Source organism: Somniosus microcephalus, chromosome 16 (genome assembly GCF_052327205.1).
Source record: "Somniosus microcephalus isolate GS21.2 chromosome 16, FLI_Smic_1.0, whole genome shotgun sequence".
NCBI classification, from domain to species: Eukaryota; Metazoa; Chordata; class Chondrichthyes; order Squaliformes; family Somniosidae; genus Somniosus; species Somniosus microcephalus.
Genome location: NC_141002.1, coordinates 10,467,588 through 10,492,092, shown reverse-complemented (window position 1 = coordinate 10,492,092; position 24,505 = coordinate 10,467,588). Strand labels below are relative to the sequence as shown.

Genomic DNA, 24,505 nt, shown 5'->3' with positions numbered 1-24,505 from the left:
CTTACTATTTCCAAAGTACTGTTTTGTGCGCTTTCGGCGGCTCCGCTCAACGAGCCCTCCTTGTTTGCCAATCTTTCCCCCCGATGCCCTGTGCGCTCCTCTGAGGATGACGCCCTACCCAGGACGTCAAGGGATCTGCCAGCTATTCCGCCGGATCAACCCGGGGAACAGAGTGCTCCGCGCGGGATAGCCACCCGAAGCCAGGACGCCGGTCAGTCACCGGCTACTGAGCAGGGTGAAGCCAACTCTGCGCCTGTGGGGGCCCGCACCCGGAGCCACGATCTCCCCAGTCCCCCTCAGGTCGATCAAGGTGACACGGACTCTGCCAGCCCGCCGGTACGAACCAAGCGTCTATTCTTAGTCCGATTAATTCGGTAGAAGGAAGCCACTGGACTTCCAATCTTTCAGGCAGGAAGAATGACATGAATCTTGTCATTCATGTGGAAATGACTTATGAAATAACACTGGGCGGCCTACTGGTGGCGCTGTCCAGGGAGAGTATAAATACTTGGGCATGGGCCCAGCTTGCTCAGGACATTCTTTAACAGGAACTAGTGAAGGACACAACTAGATCTCCATGTTGTGAAACAGTTGATTAAAGCCTTGTTTAACACTCAGACCAAATGCCTCGTAGTTTTCTTACATCAGCCAGTACATCTCGCATGCCATTCCTCGTGGGAGGGTGGGTTCAGCACGGAGCAGGGAGTGAATGGTAGACAGGGGCCAAGAGCAAAGGAGAGGCCTGGGTTCAAGTGGTAGGTTACGACTGAAATGGTGCAATGATGTAGTCAGGGATATGGAGGGATGCGAGGGGATCAGTTGACAGGTCAGTTGCTGAGGTAAGTTAGTGCTTTCTTTCCCCAAGTTTCCTGGGCTGGCAGTGGACATTGAAGTGGCAAACCACAGTGGTGGCTGAAAGGACCTGTTCTTTCCCTCCTACTCTCTGATTCCTTACATAGATTGTACAGCACCTAAACAGGCCATTCAGCCCAACAAGTCTATGCCAGCATTTATGCTCCATATGAGCCTCCTCCCACCCCTCTTCATCTAACTCAATCAGCATAACCTTCTAGTCCTTTCTCCCTCATGTGTTTATCTAGCTTCCCCTTGAATGCATCGACACTATTCACCTCAACCACCCCTTATGGGAGCAAATTCCACATTCTCACCACTCCCTGAGAAAAGAAGTTTCTCTTGAATTCCCTAATGGATTTATTAGTGACCATATTATATTTATGGCTCCTAGTCTTGGTCTCCCCCACAAGTGGAAACATCTCTATGTCTACCCTATTAAACCTTTCACAATTTTAAAGACTCTGTCAGGTCTGTACACAACATAACTTCTCTGCTTTTCAATTCTATCCCTCTAGAAATGAACCTCGGTGCTTTTTGTTCTTTTCATGGCCTTATTAACCTGCATTGCTACTTTTTGTGTACCTCTAGACCCCTTTGTTCCTCTACCCCATTTAGACTCATATTTTCCAAGCAGTATGAGGCCTCCTTATTCTTCCTACTAAAATGCACCACCTCACGCTTATCTATATTGAAATTAATTTGCCAATTACACACTCATTCTGCAAGTTTATTAATAATGTCTTCCTGTATTTTGTCGCAGTCTTCCTCAGTATTAACTATACCCCAAATTTGGTGTCGTCTGCAAATTTTGAAATTGTACTTCCGATTCCCAAGTCCTAATCATTAATGTAAATGGTGAACAACAGAGGTCCCAGCACCGATCCTTGTGGAACACCACTTCCCACTTTTTGCCAGATTGAGTAACTACCCTTAACCCCTACTCTCTGTTTTCTGTTGTGTAGCCAGCTTGCCATCCATTCTGCTATCTGTCCCCTGACTCCACATGCTCTGACCTTAGCCATGAGTCTACTATGCGATAACTATGCGACAAAGTCCCGCATAGGAGACTGGTCAAGAAGGTAAGAGCCCATGGGATCCAGGGTGCCTTGGCGCGTTGGATCCTAAACTGGCTGAGTGGCAGGAGGCAGAGGGTGATGGTCGAAGGTTGCTTTTGTGACTGGAAGCCTGTGTCCAGTGGGGTACCTCAGGGATCGGTGCTGGGTCCCTTATTGTTTGTGATCTACATAAATGATTTGGATGAGAATGTAAAAGGTATGATCAGTAAGTTCGCAGATGACACGAAAATTGGTGGGGTGGTAAATTGCGAGGAGGAAAGCCTCCGGCTACAGGACGATATAAACGGGTTGGTCAGATGGGCGGAAAAGTGGCAAATGGAATTTAACCCTGAAAAGTGCGAGGTGATGCATTTTGGACGGACAAATAAGGCAAGGGAATACACAATGAGTGGTAGGACCCTAGGAAGTACAGAGGGTCAGAGGGACCTTGGTGTACATGTACATAGATCCCTGAAGGCAGCGGAGCAGGTAGATAAGGTGGTTAAAAAGGCATATGGGATACTTGCCTTCATTAGCCGAGGCATAGAATATAAGAGCAGGGAGGTTATGATGGAGCTGTACAAAACGCTGGTGAGGCCACAGCTGGAGTACTGTGTGCAGTTCTGGTCGCCTCACTATAGGAAGGATGTGATTGCTTTGGAGAGGGTGCAGAGAAGATTCACCAGGATGTTACCTGGGATGGAGCGCCTCAGCTATGAAGAGAGGCTGGACAGGCTGGAGTTGTTTTCCTTGGAGCAGAGAAGGCTGAGGGGGGACCTGATTGAGGTGTACAAAATAATGAGGGGCATAGATAGGGTAGATAAAGAGGAACTTTTCCCCTTAGTGGGGGGGTCAATAACAAGGGGGCATAGATTCAGGGTAAGGGGCAGGAGATTTAGAGGGGATTTGAGGAGGAACTTTTTCACCCAGAGGGTGGTTGGAATGTGGAACTCAATGCCTGAAAGGGTGGTAGAGGCAGGAACCCTCACAACATTCAAGAAGCATTTGGATGAGCACTTGAAATGCCATTGCATACAAGGCTATGGACCAAATGCTGGAAAATGGGATTAGACTGGACAGGGATGGATGGGCGGCGCAGACACGATGGGCCGAAGGGCCTCTTTCTGTGCTGTAAAACTCTATGACTCTATGACTCTAATACCTTATCGAAGGCCTTTGAAAATCCAAATATATTACATCTACTGCATTACCCTTGCCTATTCTTTCTGTTACTTCTTCAAAGAATTCAGTAAGGTTGGTCAAGCATGACCTTCCCTTTTAGAATCCGTGCTGACTTCTTTATTATATTTTTGGTTTCTAGATGTTTTTCTATTATATATTTCAGTAAAGATTCCATGATCTTTCCTACCTCTGACGTTAAGCTAACAGGTCCATAGTTCCCTGAACTTGTTCTATCTTCCTTTTTAAATACAGGAAACATATTAGTGGTCCGCTTGTTTTTCATAGTAGAAACAACGGACCAATCAGAGGAGCTGATTTCACTCTGAGAATGCGATTGGTTTAATGTGTCTTCTCTGAAAAACCAATCAGAAAGCTCATCCATGAGCTTACAAGCACAGACTCCATATTACAAAAATGATAGAGACTCATTGCAGATAGTGAGAGAATGACAGTGCTGAGGGAAGAAGGGCACTCTCTGCATGGTTTAATCATGTGATATGGGTCCATCAACAGCTGCGACACAAAATGTTCGCTGTGTGATTATAGACTCAGAGTGGCAGTGTTTCTTTAACTAGGGCCAAGTTTCATTCCTGTGTTCCCCAATCCTTTTTTTGTATTTTCTCTATAACAGAAATTTAAGCACAGGAGGAGGCCAATCCAGTCCATCATAGGAACATAGGAATTGTTAGACGAAAAAGACAAGGTCCATCTAGTTCGCCTTCTACCATTCTGTTAGTCACATGATACAATGATAATGGAGTTGTTGACTAATCAGAGCGATCAATCTCTATCAATGAGTCTACAACAGACCCAGACATGAGGCGCGGAAACTCCCCAATAGTGGCGAGCTTTGGGAACCATAGGTCCAAAGTCACCTGATCCTCCCTGTTATGTTCATTAATAAATAGACATTCTTATTATGAACACAGCTAGCTTTTGCTAGTTACTTTATTGAGCACATGTGGACTAGGTACTGTATCTGTAGAGGCTTCCATCTTGACTGCTGCCTTGTGGGTAGCCTAGTGCCTCATGGGTAATGTAGTCTTAATATATATACAGCTGGGTAGTGTAGTCTTATATACAGCTCTACGGCTCCACCTAGTGTCCACTATAGAATGACATGCTATTGATCACTACACTCCCAAGCCCTCTATACTTACCACATGTCATGTCTCAAAGTACTCATACACTGTATTCCAAAATGATATTTTCTGTGCTGCTTTGTTTGAATATCAAATGGAGCTCAGCTTGTAAAGGCACTGTTCAGTGTTTAACTCGGAAAGGAAGATCCCAGACTCAGTCGCACATTGTGCTGGGTTAACTGACCTCTGCTGGAGTGGTGGTCACGGCACACAAACTGACCTCGGATTGAAGAGTGGTAAAGCCACTCCTGATCGCTGTCCAGCAACCCAAACTAGAAAGTGCAGCGTGTGGACATCAGCTGGAGACAGGATCAGGCTCAACAGCAGTGATGCCTCCATGGTTGGGCGATTGGGCACATGCATGGCAGATGCAGTATAATGTGGATAAATGCGAGGTTATCCACTTTGGTGGCAAAAACAGGAAGGCAGATTATTATTTGAACGGCAATAGATTGGGAAAAGGGGAAGTGCAACGAGACCTGGGTGTCCTTGTGCACCAGTCACTGAAGGTAAGCATGCTGGTGCAGCAGGCGGTTAAGAAGGCAAATGGTATGCTGGCCTTCATTGCGAGAGGATTCGAGTACAGGAACAAGGATGTCTTGCTGCAGTTGTACAGGGCCTTGGTGAGACCACATCTTGAGTATTGTGTGCCGTTTTGGTCGCCTTATCTGAAGAAGGATGTTCTTGCCATGGAGGGAGTGCAGCGAAGATTCACCAGGCTGATACCTGGGATGGCAGGAATGACGTATGAGGAGAGATTGGGTCGATTGGGCTTATACTCGCTGGAGTTTAGAAGAATGAGAGGGGATCTCATTGAAACTTATAAAATTCTAACAGGACTAGGCAGACTAGATGCAGGAAGGATGTTCCCAATGGTTGGGGAGTCCAGAACCAGGGGTCACAGTCTAAGGATAAGAGGTAAGCCATTTAGGACAGAGATGAGGAGGAATTTCTTCACCCAGAGAGTGGTGAACCTGTGGAGTTCTCTACCACAGAAGGCAGTTGAGGCCAATTCATTAAATATATTCAAGAAGGAGTTGGATATATTTCTTAAGGCTAAAGGGAGCAAGGGATATGGGGAGAAAGCAGGGACAGGGTACTGAATTTGGATGATCAGCCATGATCACATTGAATAGCGGAGCAGGCTCGAGGGGCCGAATGGCCTACTCCTGCTCCTATCTTCTATGTTTCTATGTTTCTATGGTCAAGTAGTGCACCAGCGGTCACTGTCTTGCCTCACACATGAAGAATGATCACTTGGGTGAGGTATTAGAGGGTTGTTGGCTCCTGTGAGACAATACTCCAGCTTAATTCAGCTTCAGAACAGGAACAAAGGGGAGGAACTCAAGAAGAAATAAAATTCAGATATTTAACTGAATTAAAACGGAATCTTTTTCCGATTTTCAGGAACACTGAGCTGTGGAACGGCTCCGGCAACAAGTGGATCGCGAGTGACAGCTGTGAATCTGAGTCCGGGATACAGCACCAACGAAGAGAGACAGACAGTCTGACCCACCAGAAACTCCGGTACAAACCCTTCACATTAACATGGGACTTCCCAACATCCTGATCTCTAAATACTTCCTGGCACTGCTCATCCCGACGCCATTCCACACTCCAGATCCTGACTACATTCCCAACACTCTTCATCCCAGCAATGATTACCACACTCCCGATCCTGACAACATTCCCCACACTATCGATCCCAGCAACCTTCCCCACACTCCCGATCCCGACATTTCCCACACTCCCGATTCTGACAACATTCCCAACACTCTTCATCCCAGCAACGATTACCACATTCCCGATCCTGACAATATTCCCCACACTACCGATCCCAGCAACATTCCCCACATTCCCGATCCTGACATTTCCCACACTCCTTATTCTAACAACATTCCTACACTCCCAATCCTAACAACATTCCCGATCCCGACACTATTCCCGACACTCCCAATCCCGACAACATTTCCCACGCTGCTGATCCCAGCAACATTCTCCACATCTCGGTCTCGATAATATTCCCCAAACTTCGCCACACTCGCGATACTGACAACATTCCCCACACTCCTGATCCTGACAACATTCCCACACTCCCGACACTGACGGGCACAGTAGGACTCCGATGTCCTGCTCCGTGTAGTGCACTCGCGCTGTAACTCCATTGAGCATTTGGTTCAACACCGCCTGGTTGAGCTTTTTTTCAAGACTTTGTTGCAGGAAATGTTGCACAGTCCTTAATCCCAGAAACTAATTCTGTTTTGTTTTTCTCTCCTCAGGCCTCCCTCATCCTCCGAGGAACAAGGTAATTCCTTCTGCTGATTTTCTTGCAATAATCCTTTCACTGGATAGACTATTCTGGCACAGCTTCCTGATCGTTAGCGGCAGTCTCGGGGAGGCCTGGCAATCCCGGGAGGCTTGACAATTCCAGCGGCTGTCCCTGAGCTCTCCACGACCAAGGCCTTCGAGACTTGAGTGTGTGCCCGTCTTCCCTGAACTCCTCAGGATCACCCCCTTGCTGAGAACTGTTCACTTCTCGGTTTCATTGGACAGAATGGTTGCACCAAACATTTCACAGCAAAGTGAGATGAGAGGAAGCCCTTGGGTGGGTTGGGAACTGTAGGCTGGCTGGGTAGCACGAGCAAAGATTTCTGTTAAAGCTTCATTAATTTCAGTCCCGAGCTCTTTTAAGACTGAAAGTTGGAATATAAACTTCTGTCCATTTTAAGGCCATTTAATCTTTTTATTTTCTTACAGACTAGTTCCTCCTCTGCTGGAGACCTAAAAAGCCAACTTCAGCAACCTGCTGACCACTTCCTGAATAAAGAGGTGGTCACGGTGGAACTTGGTGAATAGTAATGAGTTTTCAAAAAATTCATTCTCGGGATGTGCACGTCGCTGGCAAGGCCAGCATTTATTGCCCATCCCTAATTGCCCTTGAGAAGGTGGTGGTTGATGTGCCTCAATAAATCCGAGACTCAATGTTAGCGGAACAAAACAAGGCTTTTATTAACTTAGAAGGTAACACACAGTGGAGAGGTGTCTTCCATCCAGAGGTCTGCAGTACTGGATGTGAGGCACACCTGAGCCTGCTTACATAGGGGCCAGGTATGGGCGGAGCCCTACACACAATACAATACAAGGTGAGGAAACGGAACTGAGGTAAGGAAATGAAACTGAAACTAAACCACAGTCACAGGCACAATCACACAGAGAATACAGATGAGTGATGAATGGCAATATTTCATCACAGTGGTGAGCTGCCTTCTTGAACCGCTGCAGGCCGTGTGGTGAAGGTACACCCGCAGTGCTGTTAGGGAGGGAGTTCCAGGATTATGACCCAGCGACGATGAAGGAACGGCGATATACTTCCAAGTCAGGATGGTGTGTGACTCGGAGGGGAACTTGGAGGTGGTGGTGTTCCCGTGTGCCTGCTGCCCTTGTCCTTCTAGGTGGTAAAGGTTTGGAGGTCCTGTCGAAGAAGCCTTGGCGAGTTGCTGCAGTGCAGCTTGTAGATGTACACACTGCAGCCACAGCCTGGGACAGGTCCCAGGTGATCATCATAACAGAATGTTCATTAAACGTGTAGCTAGCAATCCCACAATACCCCACAGGGCAGCTGCCAATCCAAAACTGGCACCGTGTGTAACGCACGCCTCTGCTGCTTAAAGTGCTCTTGGGCTGCAGTGACAGCAGCCAGTCTCCTTAAACAGCAAGTTAACTGTTAGATACTCTTTTAATATCAACTTTTAACCGCTCTCTATTTAAATGCTGTGGCTCTCGGTCACGGAAAGGCACTTTGTGTGATGTACTGGCAGTTTAAACACATCAGGAATTTCACTTTTCTTTATTGCATGTATATATTTCTAAATCGGTTACGGTTATTTCTCTTGGTCTCTAGTTCCTTTTTTTTTTTAGCTTACTTCCGCTTCTCTTTCTAATTTGTCCAAATTCTCTGCCGACTGGAATCCTTGTATATGAGTTATAAATCCTCCATTTATACTTGTTACAATTCTTTATCCCTCAGTAACCCTCAGCTTCTATTCCTCTTAACGCCACCTGTGTGGAAAGAAAGTGCAGAAGCGGGAGAGTTCTAACATAGAAGAATTTACTAGAACATCATTTTTAATTTGCTATCTTTGACTGTTTGTAACCGAATGGTCATTATTAACCATCATTGGATGGACAGCTATTCCAAATGTTGCATTTTTAAGCAGCTGATTGGACAGTGCCTTATGTTCTCTGCTGTGTCTAACATGTTGGCTCTGATTGGACAGTGCCTTATGTTCTCTGCTGTGTCTAACATGTTGGCTCTGATTGGACAGTGCCTTATGTTCACTGCTGTGTCTAACATGTTGGCTCTGATTGGACAGTGCCTTATGTTCTCTGCTGTGTCTAACATGTTGGCTCTGATTGGACAGTGCCTTATGTTCTCTGCTGTGTCTAACATGTTGGCTCTGATTGGACAGTGCCTTATGTTCACTGCTGTGTCTAACATGTTGGCCCGTGTCTTTCTTTCAGAACTTCTTCATTCAGTCCTGGAGGGTGACCTACAAAAGGTAATGAAGCAGACTGGAATTCGGGCAGGTTATACGTACATGGAAGGAAACACAATACGGCACGGTAGCCTAGTGGTCATGGTACTTGGCTTGACATTGGCTATTTCCCCTTAATGGAGGGGATAGTAACTTTGATCCAGTTAATGTGGTGCCCAGAGTTTTTTTTTGTATGTTGAGTACTTGTTCACAGCAATTAGTAGAGAGCATGTTAACTTAGGAAGGCTTTACCCGATAAGCACTTTGATATACACCTGATAAGCACTTTGATATACACCCGATATGCACTTTGATATACACCCGATATGCACTTTGATATACTCCTGATAAGCACTTTGATATACACCCGATAAGCACTTTGATATACACCTGATAAACACTTTGATATACACCCGATATGCGCTTTGATATACACCCGATATGCGCTTTGATATACACCCGATATGCGCTTTGATATACACCCGATATGCGCTTTGATATACACCCGATATGCGCTTTGATATACACCCGATATGCGCTTTGATATACACCCGATATGTGCTTTGATATACACCCGATATGCGCTTTGATATACACCCGATATACGCTTTGATATACACCCGATATGCGCTTTGATATACACCCGATATACGCTTTGATATACACCCGATATGCGCTTTGATATACACCCGATATGCGCTTTGATATACACCCGATATGCGCTTTGATATACACCCGATATGCGCTTTGATATACACCCGATATGCGCTTTGATATACACCCGATATGCGCTTTGATATACACCCGATATGCGCTTTGATATACACCCGATATGCGCTTTGATATACACCCGATATGCGCTTTGATATACACCCGATATGCGCTTTGATATACACCCGATATGCGCTTTGATATACACCCGATATGCGCTTTGATATACACCCAATATGCGCATGGCACTAATTTGGCCCTGTTGAAACTGCTGTAAAAGCACCTGAGGAAGTGGGCAGTGTTCGAGGGATGAGCAGAGCAGGAGATGGCTTGTGGAACTTCTATTTCATTTGCTCTCGGGTGACACTGGCAAGGCCACATTCATTGCCCATCTCTGATTGTCCTGAGGCCATTCAGAGTAAACCATGTACAGTAGTGTGGGACTGGAGTGACGTATAAACCAGACCAGGTAAGGGCCACAGGTTCCCTTCCCTGAAGGACATTAGTGAACCGGTTGGGTGTTTACAACAATCCATTGACTTCCATGGCCATTTTTCTGCTGCCAGCCCACAAATTACCAGATTTATTGAATTCAACTTCATAACATGGTCCCTTGAGGACCTGTTTGCAATTCTACTGGCTGCCAACCTCTACCTGTTATGGTGCTGCCAGGTGATCCAATTCAAGATACAAGTAGATACCATGATGATGTTTTACTAGAAGGATGAGCTTTCCTTATGCTCTTACGGGGGTCTGGGGACCGAAGCAGAAAAAGGTGGCGTCCTATGTTTGCGATTGCTGTGCATTGTGGGAACTGTCTATTGCCTTGACCTGTCAACCGTTAACAGCTGAACATGTATAAGTACACGGACGTGTAATCTTTTGCTCCTGTGTGTATCCTAGTTCATAGACTACTGTAATAAGGGAGTGAGCCTGATGGTGAGCAGCTCCGAAGGATACTCGGTGTTACACTGCGCTGCAAAGAATGGCCATAAGGAACTTGTAAAGTACATCATAGAACATGGTGAGCTTTGGACACGCTTCATATGTTACATCAACCGTATACAATTCTTTAGTCTGTTGATATGACAAGAGCTGCCAGTGGTTTTAGATGCCATCTGATAGCTACATTCCACATGTTTGTCTGCTGGATTAGCCATGGAGTAACCCACTGTAAGAGGTGAATGACATCAAATCCTAATGACAGCCCTATTCTGGATACATTGTCCATGTGCCCCAATCATAGTCTATCCTTGTCACATAACGTGAGAATGAGGCAACCAGCATTTAGGAGCATAGGAACAGGAAGAGGCCATTCAGCCCTTCGAGCCAGTTCCATAATTCTATCAGATCAAGGCTGATCTCTGCCTCAACACCATTTGTAGCTTATTCCTTTTATGAGCGCGGAGCTTGCCACTGGAGTTACATGTAGGCCAGTCTGGCAAGTGAACTCGTTGGGTTTATATAACAATACAGCGGGTTAGCTGTTGGTCCCAGCTGTGTTATGTGTTATGAGCTAAGGTGAGCTCAGTCCCCATTACCACACTCTCAGTCCATGCTCTGTTACCGCCCCCCCCCCCGGCCAGTCCCTGTCCACACTCTCAGTCCATGCTCTGTTACCCCCCCCCCCCACCGGTCAGTCCCTGTCCACACTGTCAGTCCCCAGCCCCACACCCTCAGTCCATGCTCGGTTACCCCCGCCCCCCCGGTCAGTCCCTGTCCCCACACTCTCAGTCCATGCTCTGTTAACCCCCCCCCGGTCAGTCCCTGTCCACACTCTCAGTCCATGCTCTGTTACCCCCGCCCCCATCAGTCCCTGTCCCCACACTGTCAGTCCATGCTCTGTTACCCCCGCCCCCCCGGTCAGTCCCTGTCCCCACACTCTCAGTCCATGCTCTGTTACCCCCGCCCCCATCAGTCCCTGTCCCCACACTGTCAGTCCATGCTCTGTTACCCCCGCCCCCCCGGTCAGTCCCTGTCCCCACACTCTCAGTCCATGCTCTGTTACCCCTGCCCCCATCAGTCCCTGTCCCCACACTCTCAGTCCATGCTCTGTTACCCCCCCCCCCGCCGGTCAGTCCCTGTCCCCACACTCTCAGTCCATGCTCTGTTACCCCCCCCCGCCGGTCAGTCCCTGTCCCCACACTCTCAGTCCATGCTCTGTTACCCCCGCCCCCCCGGTCAGTCCCTGTCCCCACACTCTCAGTCCATGCTCTGTTACCCCCGCCCCCATCAGTCCCCGTCCCCACACTCTCAGTCCATGCTCTGTTACCCCCACCCCCGGTCAGTCCCTGTCCACACTCTCAGTCCATGCTCTGTTACCCCCCCCCCCCGGTCAGTCCCTGTCCACACACTCAGTCCATGCTCTGTTACCCCCGCCCCCATCAGTCCCTGTCCCCACACTGTCAGTCCATGCTCTGTTACCTGCCCCCCCGGTCAGTCCCTGTCCCCACACTCTCAGTCCATGCTCTGTTACCCCCGCCCCCATCAGTCCCCGTCCCCACACTCTCAGTCCATGCTCTGTTACCCCCACCCCCGGTCAGTCCCTGTCCCCACACTCTCAGTCCATGCTCTGTTACCCCCCCCCCCGGTCAGTCCCTGTCCACACTCTCAGTCCATGCTCTGTTACCCCCGCCCCCATCAGTCCCTGTCCCCACACTCTCAGTCCATGCTCTGTTACCCCCCCCCCCCGGTCAGTCCCTGTCCCCACACTCTCAGTCCATGCTCTGTTACCCCCGCCCCCATCAGTCCCCGTCCCCACACTCTCAGTCCATGCTCTGTTACCCCCACCCCCGGTCAGTCCCTGTCCACACTCTCAGTCCATGCTCTGTTACCCCCCCCCCCGGTCAGTCCCTGTCCACACACTCAGTCCATGCTCTGTTACCCCCGCCCCCATCAGTCCCTGTCCCCACACTGTCAGTCCATGCTCTGTTACCCCCCCCCCCCGGTCAGTCCCTGTCCCCACACTGTCAGTCCATGCTCTGTTTACCCCCCCCCCCGGTCAGTCCCTGTCCACACTCTCAGTCCATGCTCTGTTACCCCCCCCCCCAGTCAGTCCCTGTCCCCACACTGTCAGTCCATGCTCTGTTACCCCCCCCCCCGGCCAGTCCCTGTCCCCACACTCTCAGTCCATGCTCTGTTACCCCCACCCCCATCAGTCCCTGTCCCCACACTCTCAGTCCATGCTCTGTTACCCCCCCCCCCCGGTCAGTCCCTGTCCCCACACTCTCAGTCCATGCTCTGTTAGCCCCCCCCCCCGGTCAGTCCCTGTCCCCACACTGTCAGTCCATGCTCTGTTACCCCCGCCCCCATCAGTCCCTGTCCACACACTCTCAGTCCATGCTCTGTTACCCCCCCCCATCAGTCCCTGTCCCCACACTCTCAGTCCATGCTCTGTTACCCCCCCCCATCAGTCCCTGTCCCCACACTCTCAGTCCATGCTCTGTTACCCCCCCCCATCAGTCCCTGTCCCCACACTCTCAGTCCATGCTCTGTTACCCCCGCCCCCATCAGTCCCTGTCCCCACACTCTCAGTCCATGCTCTGTTACCCCCCCCCCCGGTCAGTCCCTGTCCCCACACTGTCAGTCCATGCTCTGTTACCCCCCCCCCCGTCAGTCCCTGTCCCCACACTGTCAGTCCATGCTCTGTTACCCCCCCCCCCCCCGGTCAGTCCCTGTCCCCACACTCTCAGTCCATGCTCTGTTACCCCCACCCCCATCAGTCCCTGTCCACACTCTCAGTCCATGCTCTGTTACCCCCCCCCCGGTCAGTCCCTGTCCCCACACTCTCAGTCCATGCTCTGTTAACCCCCCCCCGGTCAGTCCCTGTCCACACTCTCAGTCCATGCTCTGTTACCCCCGCCCCCATCAGTCCCTGTCCCCACACTGTCAGTCCATGCTCTGTTACCCCCGCCCCCCCGGTCAGTCCCTGTCCCCACACTCTCAGTCCATGCTCTGTTACCCCCGCCCCCCCGGTCAGTCCCTGTCCCCACACTCTCAGTCCATGCTCTGTTACCCCTGCCCCCATCAGTCCCTGTCCCCACACTCTCAGTCCATGCTCTGTTACCCCCCCCCCCGCCGGTCAGTCCCTGTCCCCACACTCTCAGTCCATGCTCTGTTACCCCCGCCCCCATCAGTCCCCGTCCCCACACTCTCAGTCCATGCTCTGTTACCCCCACCCCCGGTCAGTCCCTGTCCACACTCTCAGTCCATGCTCTGTTACCCCCCCCCCCGGTCAGTCCCTGTCCACACTCTCAGTCCATGCTCTGTTACCCCCGCCCCCATCAGTCCCTGTCCCCACACTCTCAGTCCATGCTCTGTTACCCCCCCCCCCCCGGTCAGTCCCTGTCCCCACACTCTCAGTCCATGCTCTGTTACCCCCGCCCCCATCAGTCCCCGTCCCCACACTCTCAGTCCATGCTCTGTTACCCCCACCCCCGGTCAGTCCCTGTCCACACTCTCAGTCCATGCTCTGTTACCCCCCCCCCCCCGGTCAGTCCCTGTCCACACACTCAGTCCATGCTCTGTTACCCCCGCCCCCATCAGTCCCTGTCCCCACACTGTCAGTCCATGCTCTGTTACCCCCCCCCCCGGTCAGTCCCTGTCCCCACACTCTCAGTCCATGCTCTGTTTACCCCCCCCCCCGGTCAGTCCCTGTCCACACTCTCAGTCCATGCTCTGTTACCCCCCCCCCCAGTCAGTCCCTGTCCCCACACTGTCAGTCCATGCTCTGTTACCCCCCCCCCCCGGCCAGTCCCTGTCCCCACACTCTCAGTCCATGCTCTGTTACCCCCACCCCCATCAGTCCCTGTCCCCACACTCTCAGTCCATGCTCTGTTACCCCCCCCCCCCGGTCAGTCCCTGTCCCCACACTCTCAGTCCATGCTCTGTTACCCCCCCCCCCCCCCCGGTCAGTCCCTGTCCCCACACTGTCAGTCCATGCTCTGTTACCCCCGCCCCCATCAGTCCCTGTCCACACACTCTCAGTCCATGCTCTGTTACCCCCCCCCCATCAGTCCCTGTCCCCACACTCTCAGTCCATGCTCTGTTACCCCCGCCCCCATCAGTCCCTGTCCCCACACTCTCAGTCCATGCTCTGTTACCCCCCCCCATCAGTCCCTGTCCCCACACTCTCAGTCCATGCTCTGTTACCCCCCCCCATCAGTCCCTGTCCCCACACTCTCAGTCCATGCTCTGTTACCCCCGCCCCCATCAGTCCCTGTCCCCACACTCTCAGTCCATGCTCTGTTACCCCCCCCCCCCGGTCAGTCCCTGTCCCCACACTGTCAGTCCATGCTCTGTTACCCCCCCCCCCCGTCAGTCCCTGTCCCCACACTGTCAGTCCATGCTCTGTTACCCCCCCCCCCCCGGTCAGTCCCTGTCCCCACACTCTCAGTCCATGCTGTTACCCCCACCCCCATCAGTCCCTGTCCACACTCTCAGTCCATGCTCTGTTACCCCCCCCCGGTCAGTCCCTGTCCCCACACTCTCAGTCCATGCTCTGTTACCCCCCCCGGTCAGTCCCTGTCCACACTGTCAGTCCATGCTCTGTTACATGTGATACTGGGGCAGAGACTGTCAATGGTGCAATCTAAGTTTTCACTCCCTTTCCAAGATTATCTTGTGTTTTACTAGGATTTCATGTATGCATCGGTTTCCTGGTTTCCACACTATTATTATTTCTTTCAGGTCCTCCTGATTTATTAGATGTTGCAGAAATCGAAACGTGAGTATCAGTCTATTATACTTATTCACACTGGCTTGAAATTGGAACAATGGCAGGCAACTTCACAAGGGACAGGGCTAGGTGACGCAAGGGTTCAATTATGGCCTTTTCCCCTTGGGATCTGGATCCAGCACAGGGATATAAGTCTCTGGTTTATCATGGTTCTATGCGAGATGATTTTGGGTGATCTCAACCTAGTTTCTGTGGTCTTGGGTGTACAGTACACACTGTGGTAATGTTGACTTTGTGCGATAGTGTAACACGGGTGATAGCCAGTCGGCAGCCCCTTTTACATCAGTCCCCATTTTCATCTCCATTGAAGTCAATGGGCTGTTGACTCGCTGTCACCCGTTTTTACAAAAGGTAAATCGTGCTTAACTAATCTACTGGAATTTTTTGAGGATGTAACTGGTAGAATAGATAAGGGAGAACCAGTGTGTTATGTCTCCTATGAGACTTTGGTATTGTGTTTTTGTCTCCCCCTAGTGTTCTACTACTTACCTCCTTATTGTTGATTTATGTCATGTAACATTATTAGAAAGTGAAAGTAAAACAGAACCACAAGGGAGCTCTTGAATTCATGGCTGGTGATGCCTACAGTATCTAACGCCATCCTTCTCAGTTTCCCCCTTGGTTGGCATTGTCTGTAAGTAGCCTTTTATCAGATGTTCTTTACGTTTGATCTATGTCACCATTTTTTGATATTTGTGGCCAGGTGAGTTAATATATCGCACTTTGTGGAGCTCTGTGGTAGCTAGCTACTAGTCTTTCCCCTGGCATTATTGTGTTAGACTTTTGATTGTTGTATCATACTTACCTCAAATTGTAATAGAACCATTGAGTTATAGTAGTAACGTTTCATTCTACTATCCTAAGTTTATTTTGTGTATTCAGATTGTGATTGTGATACCAATCAGCCTTATTTGATGTTGTAATTTCTTGTTCCCTCTGTAGTTTCACCCTGTGTCATTAAACTGGATAAAAAAGTATCAACGCCTCCTGTTTGGTGATGAGGGTTTAGCTGTCTGTCGAATCATAGTCATGAGGAGGACAGAATACAGTGGATGTGGTGTATTTGGACTTTCAGAAGGCTTTCGATAAGGTCCCGCATAAGAGATTAGCATGTAAAGTTAAAGCACATGGGATTGGGGGCAAGGTACTGACTTGGATAGAGAACTGGCTGGCAGACAGGAAGCAAAGAGTTGGAATAAACGGCTCTTTTTCCAAGTGGCAGGCAGTGACTAGTGGGGTACCGCAGGGATCGGTGTTAGGACCCCAGCTATTCACAATATATATTAATGATCTAGACGAGGGAACTAGATGTAATATCTCCAAGTTTGCAGACGACACAAAGTTCGGTGGGCGTGTGTGCTGTGAGGAGGATGCCGAGAAACTCCAGTATGATTTGGACAGGTTGGGTAATTGGGCAGATGTATGGCAGATGCAGTATAATGTGGATAAATGCGAGGTTATCCACTTTGGTGGCAAAAACAGGAAGGCAGATTATTATCTGAATGGCAATAGATTGGGAGAAGGGGAAGTGCAACGAGACCTGGGTGTCCTTGTGCACCAGTCGCTGAAGGTAAGCATGCAGGTGCAGCAGGCGGTTAAGAAGGCAAATGGTATGTTGGCCTTCGTAGCGAGAGGATTCGAGTACAGGAACAAGGATGTCTTGCTGCAGCTGTACAGGGCCTTGGTGAGACCACAGCTTGAGTATTGTGTGCAGTTTTGGTCACCTTATCTGAGGAAGGATGTTCTTGCCATGGAGGGAGTGCAGCGAAGATTCACCAGACTGATAACTGGGATGGCAGAAATGATGTATGAGGAGAGATTGGGTCGATTCGGCTTATTCTCGCTGGAGTTTAGAAGAATGAGAGGGGATCTCATTGAAACTTATAAAATTCTAACAGGACTAGACAGACTAGATGCAGGAAGGATGTTCCCGATGGCGGGGGAGTCCAGAACCAGGGGTCACAGTCTAAAGATAAGGGGTAAGCCATTTAGGACTGAGGTGAGGAGGAATTTCTTCACCCAGAGAGTGGTGAACCTGTGGAATTCTCTACCACAGAAGGCAGTTGAGGCCAATTCATTAAATATATTCAAGAAGGAGTTAGATATATTTCTTAAGGCTAAAGGGATCAAGGGATATGGGGAGAAGGCAGGGACAGGGTACTAAATTTGGATGATCAGCCATGATCTCATTGACTGGCGGAGCAGGCTCGAGGGGCCGAATGGCCGACTCCTGCTCCTATCTTCTATGTTTTACACTATCGCGTACAGTCAAAATTACCTCCAATTTCCCTAATTTAGATCTGTTAGCATTAAATTTGCAATCATGGTCAGAGAGGCTCCCAGTAAGGGATAATGTTACACTGAGTGCAGTTGGGCATTGGGTCCATGGGCCCTTGGAGATCATCATATTTCTGTCCATCTGGCATTAGAATTCTTTGTCTGCTGATTTACCAGCACATTATTAATTAAAAAAAACTTTCCCCCTTGGCTAGCTGGCAGTGTTTTTTGGGTTAGGACGTGGGATATGTCAACGTTTGCAGGGGTCCCTAGAGTGTGCCAATATTTATAGAATTTCACAGGTGTCAATATTTGCAGTGGGTCCCTGGGAATGTGTCAATATCTGCAGTGGGTCCAAGGGAATGTGTCAATATTTGCAGTGGGTCCCTGGGAATGTGTCAATATTTGCAGTGGGTCCCTGGGAATGTGTCAATATTTGCAGTGGGTCAATGGGAATATGTCAATATTTGCAGAGGGTCCCTGGGAATGTGTCAATATTTGCAGTGGGTCAATGGGAATATGTCAATATTTGCAGAGGGTCCCTGGGAATGTGTCAATATTTGCAGTGGGTCAATGGGAATATGTCAATATTTGCAGAGGGTCCCTGGGAATGTGTCAATATTTGCAGTGGGTCAATGGGAATATGTCAATATTTGCAGAGGGTCCCTGGGAATGTGTCAATATTTGCAGTGGGCCCATGGAAATGTGTCAATATTTGCAGTGGGTCCCTGGGAATGTGTCAATATTTGCAGTGGGTCCCTGGGAATGTGTCAATATTTGCAGTGGGTGCCTGGGAATGTGTCAATATTTGCAGTGGGTCCCTGGGAATGTGTCAATATTTGCAGAGGGTCCCTGGGAATGTGTCAATATTTGCAGGGGGTCAATGGGAATATGTCAATATTTGCAGAGGGTCCCTGGGAATGTGTCAATATTTGCAGAGGGTCCCTGGGAATGTGTCAATATTTGCAGAGGGTCCCTGGGAATGTGTCAATATTTGCAGTGGGTGCCTGGGAATGTGTCAATATTTGCAGGGGGTCAATGGGAATATGTCAATATTTGCAGTGGGTCCACGGAAATGTGTCAATATTTGCAGGGGGTCAATGGGAATGTGTCAATATTTGCAGGGGGTGCCTGGGAATGTGTCAATATTTGCAGAGGGTCCCTGGGAATGTGTCAATATTTGCAGAGGGTCCCTGGGAATGTGTCAATATTTGCAGAGGGTCCCTGGGAATGTGTCAATATTTGCAGTGGGTCCCTGGGAATGTGTCAATATTTGCAGAGGGTCCCTGGGAATGTGTCAATATTTGCAGAGGGTCCCTGGGAATGTGTCAATATTTGCAGAGGGTCCCTGGGAATGTGTCAATATTTGCAGTGGGTCCCTGGGAATGTGTCAATATTTGCAGTGGGTCCATGGGAATGTGTCAATATTTGCAGGGGGTCCATGGGAATATGTCAATATTTGCAGTGGGTCCCTGGGAATGTGTCAATATTTGCAGAGGGTCCATGGGAATGTGTCAATATTTGCAGTGGGTCCCTGGGAATGTGTCAATATTTGCAGTGGGTCCCTGGGAATGTGTCAATATTTGCAGAGGGTCCCTGGGAATGTGTCAATATTTGCAGTGGGTCCCTGGGAATGTGTCAATATTTGCAGTGGGTCCCTGGGAATGTGTCAATATTTGCAGCGGGTCCCTGGGAATGTGTCAATATTTGCAGTGGGTCCATGGGAATATGTCAATATTTGCAGAGGGTCCCTGGGAATGTGTCAATATTTGCAGTGGGTCCATGGGAATGTGTCAATATTTGCAGAGGGTCCCTGGGAATGTGTCAATATTTGCAGTGGGTCAATGGGAATATGTCAATATTTGCAGAGGGTCCCTGGGAATGTGTCAATATTTGCAGTGGGTCTATGGGAATGTGTCAATATTTGCAGAGGGTCCCTGGGAATGTGTCAATATTTGCAGTGGGTCCCTGGGAATGTGTCAATATTTGCAGGGGGTCCATGGGAATGTGTCAATATTTGCAGAGGGTCCATGGGAATGTGTCAATATTTGCAGAGGGTCCCCCACACTCAAAGGTTTGATAACCACTGCAGGACATGGTGTTTAAGTGGAAACTGTTCCATTCCCAACCACTAACATCCTTCACCTTGAAGAGCACAAAATTCTCCCCCTCCGGAGAGACAGATTGTTTGACACTATATGAAAAGGAGACTGAGTTCAAAGTTTAGTTAACGGGTTGTGACCTTTTGATTTCCTTGCTAGGGGCGAGACAGCTTTACACAAAGCAGCGTTTCATCGGTATCGCACAATCTGTCGTTTTCTAATCGATGCCGGGGCCTCACTGATGCAGACTGATTTGGAGGTGAGAGACCGTTCTAAGGATGGGAGAATTATTAGAAACAAGAACAGACCATTCGGCCCACAAACCCGTCCCTATTTCATAAATCAGCCCCACCTACCTGCCTCTTGCCATATCAACCCCTTCTCGCTCCAGAAATACATCCAAACTGTCTTTTAACCCTATTATATTGTCTGATTCACTGGCCCTCCTGATAAAATGTTGGCTTGCGATCAATTTGGTAGTTCCCGTCAGAATCATGAAAATTTCAACTTGATCACCTCAAAACCTTCTTTCCAAAGAACTCCCTCAGTCTTTTCTCATAATTTAAATGCCTGATACTCAAACCACCTTTGTTGCCAACCTCTTAAATGTCATCTTTATTGTGGATTCAAGTCCCACTCCAGACCCTTGAGCAGAAAAATCTAGGCTGACACTCCAGTGCAGTGCTGAGGGAGCACTACGCTGTCGGAGGGGCAGTGCTGAGGGAACGCTACACTGTCGGAGGTGTCGTCTCTCGGATGAGATGTTAAATCGAGGCCATGTCTGCTCTCTCAGGTACACTAAAAGGTCCCATGGCACTGTTTCGAAAATGAGCAGGGGCGTTATCCCCGGTGTCCTGGCCAATATTTATCCCTCAATCAACATCACTAAATAAAACAGATGATCTGGTCATTATCACATTGCTGTTTATGGGAGTTTGCTGTGCGCAAATTGGCTGCTGCATTTCCTACATTAAAATAGTGACTACATTTATTTTTAAAGCACTTCATTGTCTGTAAACGCTTTGGGACGTCCGGTGGTGGTGAAAGGCGCTATATAAATGCAAGGCTTTCTTTCTTTCTCTTTACTCTAGTAACATCCTTCCTATGATTAGGGCCCCCCCGCACAGTACTAAAGAAAGCCTCGGACTGATCCCTGAAACAACAATACTGTTTCCTGCTCTGTCCCTCTGCTAATGGAGTTTGTTAACTTATTTACCTCTTTTTACTGTAGTGAAGCTGATAGTTTTGTAGATTTAAGGTTTTCATTGCTTTTGCATGTGTGAAAGGTATTCGCAGGCTGCATTCCCATTTGCTTTTATTTTCCGTCAGTGCACCCGTATTTAACCTTCTGATGTTTTGTTCAGCTTTTCAATTACCCCAATACTGCTACGCACACACTCGATTCACACCCAAACACACACACGCACAGCACACCCACCAACCACACAGACTCAAACACACATCACACTGACACCCACAGCAATACATATGCATTTACTCTCACATGGTGATGTGTGCACAGGTTGACACTCACACACTCTCTCTGATGTATTGGTACGGTACTGTACTGGTAATGTTACTGGACTGGTAATCTAGAAAATGTGAGTTCAGATCCCACTATGGCAATTTGAAAATTTAAATTTAATTTTAAAATATTTGGAAATTAAAAAGCTGGTATCATTAAAAGTGACCATGAAGCTGTCAGATTGTCATAAAAACCCAACTGTTCATTAATGTGCTTTAGGGTGGGAAACCGGCCGTCCTAACCCTGCATGTGACTCCAGTCCCACACCAACGTGGTTGACTCTTAATTGCCCTCTGAAATGGCCTAGCGAGCCCCTCAGTTGTATCGCCACCTTCTCAGGGCAACTAGAGTTGGGCAATAAATGCCACTCTTGCCAGCGATGCCCACATCCCGAGAATGAATAAAGAAAATGCACTCATCCATCCATCAATACACGACACACTTGAAGACACAGAGGCACCACAGATACTGCCTTGCACCCCGGGGATTTTCTTACTTCTGTACTTTTTTTTTTTGCCTATGCCAACTTTGTCTATTCCTTCTTTGCCTCTGTTTCTGTTTCCGCACCAGGGCAACACTCCAAGGCACAAAGCACAGGAGGCCGGAGACCTGGAGCTTGCTGCATACCTGGAGAACAGACAGCATTACCAGCTGGTGGCACGTGAGGACCTGGAGACAGCAGTCTGAGAACGAGGATGTTGGGGAGACACAGAAGGGGTCCCAAAGGAGCTATTTGCGTTTCCCCGTGGGATTCACAGTAACTGCATCCCTTTAAACCCTGCTGCTTGATGAGTGAAAAGGGAGTGGCATTACTTTAGGGAAAGATTGGGGCAAGAGAAGCTAGTTACTGAGACAGCAGTAAAGGAGCCTACTACTTTTCAGACAGCTCACACTAAGGACAGGAGCCAGCTGCACACCACTGGCTCGTTGGAACTCTTCCGCGCTGTGGCAGCAAATCACTTCTCGTCCAATCTCAGCACCATAGTATCTCATCACAAACAACGAGAAGAACTGCCACAAGGAGACGGCAACATTCTCCACTTCAACACAAGGAGAGTGATCATTCTACAAGCTTCCCTCACGTACAACAACTGGGACCTTTTGCTATCTCCCACCCGCAATCAATTCTATCTCCAAGCAAATCAGAAGAGGTCTGCAGAACAAAGCCTGCTGATACTGTGTGCACACCTCCAGAACGTAACAACCGAACAGGGATCTCCAGAGTTTGACAGTGGTTGTTAAGGACATAGTAAGACTCAGAGAATTTATACGTGGGGTGCTAATGGGCAAGTTAGAGATTTTCCTTAACCTAATGCATGTGTCAATGACCTTGCTTTGGCAAATGATGATTGACTTTCCATACAGGGGACAGAGTTTGAGATGTTGATACTATCTCGGAGAGCATTCAACAGGCAAGAGAGGCACTGGTGCTCTGTGCTGAATTGCTGGATTGAGCCAAAGTGAGGTCAGTTCTTGCGCTCTTAGGACAAGCCTAGAGGGCTGGCTTTAGCTGAGAAACTCCTGGCTTTGGACGATTCTGAGTACAGGAACAAGAGATGGGTTTTTCCTGTAGGATGCCAGTCAGAACCACACTATTTCATCAGTGGGCAGATACACACATTTGTACAATGTTTTGTTCTGCAAGTTTATTTTTGTAGCCGCCTTTGCCACTTGTTTGGGCAGAGTTTCGCGATGGTCGCCAAGTTAAGTATCTGTAACCAGAGGAAGCTTGGCATCCTTTTAGAATGCAGATGGATGGTTAAAATCATGGTCGAGCTTCCTTGACGTTGTTACTGACTTGGTATTCTTAGCACTGAAGATAAGCCACTATTTGTCCACCCACTGTCCAGTTCTGTCTCCACCTGATTGTACTGATGGGATTTGAATTGGGAACAAGGGGAAACACAGGAGGGAGGAGCTTTACCAGGTGGTACCGCTACTGTGCACCAGGTTGGGGACTGGGATACTGCGAGGTCCCACCCACTCTCCACTGACAGTGCGCCCTGTGTATATTCCTTTTGGGGTTTCCAATGGCAACTCCGTCCATTCGAACCATGTTTTGAAGAGAAGCTGCTTCGACTTCCAATTTAAAGGGACAGGTGGAAAATATTTTTGATGTCTTTTCTTTGGGATTTAATTTAGTTTTCTGGTAACATTTGGCATATTTTTGCTCTGAAACCAAAGGGCGAATAGTTAAAATCATAAGAAATCTGAGCTGGAGTAGGCCATACAGCCTCTCGAGCCTGCTCCGCCATTCAGTAAGATCGTGGCTGATCTTCGACCTCAACTCCACTTTCCCGCCCCATCCCCATATCCCTTGATTCCCTTAGAGTTCAAATATTTATCGATCTCTGTCTTGAATATACTCAACGACTGAGCCTCCACAGCCCTCTGGGGTAGAGAATTCCAAAGAATTCACAACCCTCGGTGTGAAGAAATTTCTCCTCATCTCAGTCTTAAATGGCCAACCTGTTATCCTCCGGGAGACTTACCCGCTGACCTCCCGCACTTTAGAATTTTAAACTGTTCTTCTGAGCAGGTGTCAAGAGCACCCACCCGATGACGTCGTCGGGGTCTGACTGCTATTTTAACTGAGGGCATGAGCGGGGAAGCCATTGTGGTTTTCCGGCCAGGTGAAGACAGCGGAAAGAGGAGCCGGAGCCAGAGCCAGAAGAGCTCAAACAGGTAAGATTTTTTACTTTCCCTGCAGGGCCAGGACGAGCAGGAGATCTCCTCGGGCCCCACAAGGAAAGTTTAGGCTTCCTCTGCCCCAAACTTCCCGAAACCCCCTCACCACAACTTACCTGAGTGCCAGGGGCTGTTCCTTCGGCCCCGGCTGCCCAACGTTCCGTTCCCCCCCACCCCCCACCCCCGCCAGCCATCTGACCAGCAGAGGGGGACGTGCAAGCGAGGCCCAGGCATTAAAATCGCCCGAGACCTTACACTGTCAAGGTCAGGGGGGATGCTGGCGCTTGCCTCGGCCCTATCTCCACCCACCCCCCCCAACCTGACTCCCGCGCCGAGTTAAAATCGGAGCACATGTTGCCAACATCACAGAGAGACTGACCGTACAGAAACTCTGACTAAGAGTTCTGCAGAACAGCAGCTCCCTTGAGATGAGAGGGTCAGTTTTCCTTCCCCTTCCATCTCGGGCTGAAGTCAGATGGTGCCGACCCGAAGTGCACTGCACCTGATCTGACCTGAACCCATGTATTTCCAGCTTCAGTTAATTTAATAGGCCCAACATACCCCCAGCACACGTGCCCCTCCAATCAGGGCCTTGTACCTGGTGACACCGGATTTGCACTCTCTTTAAGTTGCCTTTGTACCTCTGGGATTTCCCCTGTGGGAAAGGGGACAAAGCATTCGTGCCTGGTACATTGA

At 49.0% G+C, this 24,505-nt stretch overlaps 1 protein-coding gene across 1 annotated transcript in view; it reads left to right on the top strand.

Annotated features, from left to right (window-relative positions):
• Positions 1 to 22,901, top strand: part of dgki (diacylglycerol kinase, iota) — a 369,448-nt gene extending 346,547 nt beyond the window's left edge. The window contains exons 25-31 of the mRNA XM_086008600.1: positions 5,642 to 5,761; positions 6,514 to 6,539; positions 8,756 to 8,793; positions 10,384 to 10,504; positions 15,169 to 15,205; positions 19,756 to 19,855; positions 21,692 to 22,901. Of these exons, the coding sequence (XP_085864726.1) occupies positions 5,642 to 5,761; positions 6,514 to 6,539; positions 8,756 to 8,793; positions 10,384 to 10,504; positions 15,169 to 15,205; positions 19,756 to 19,855; positions 21,692 to 21,808 (559 nt within the window). The 3' untranslated portion in view covers positions 21,809 to 22,901. The remainder of the gene's footprint in view (positions 1 to 5,641; positions 5,762 to 6,513; positions 6,540 to 8,755; positions 8,794 to 10,383; positions 10,505 to 15,168; positions 15,206 to 19,755; positions 19,856 to 21,691) is intronic.
• The last annotated feature ends 1,604 nt before the right edge of the window (positions 22,902 to 24,505 follow it).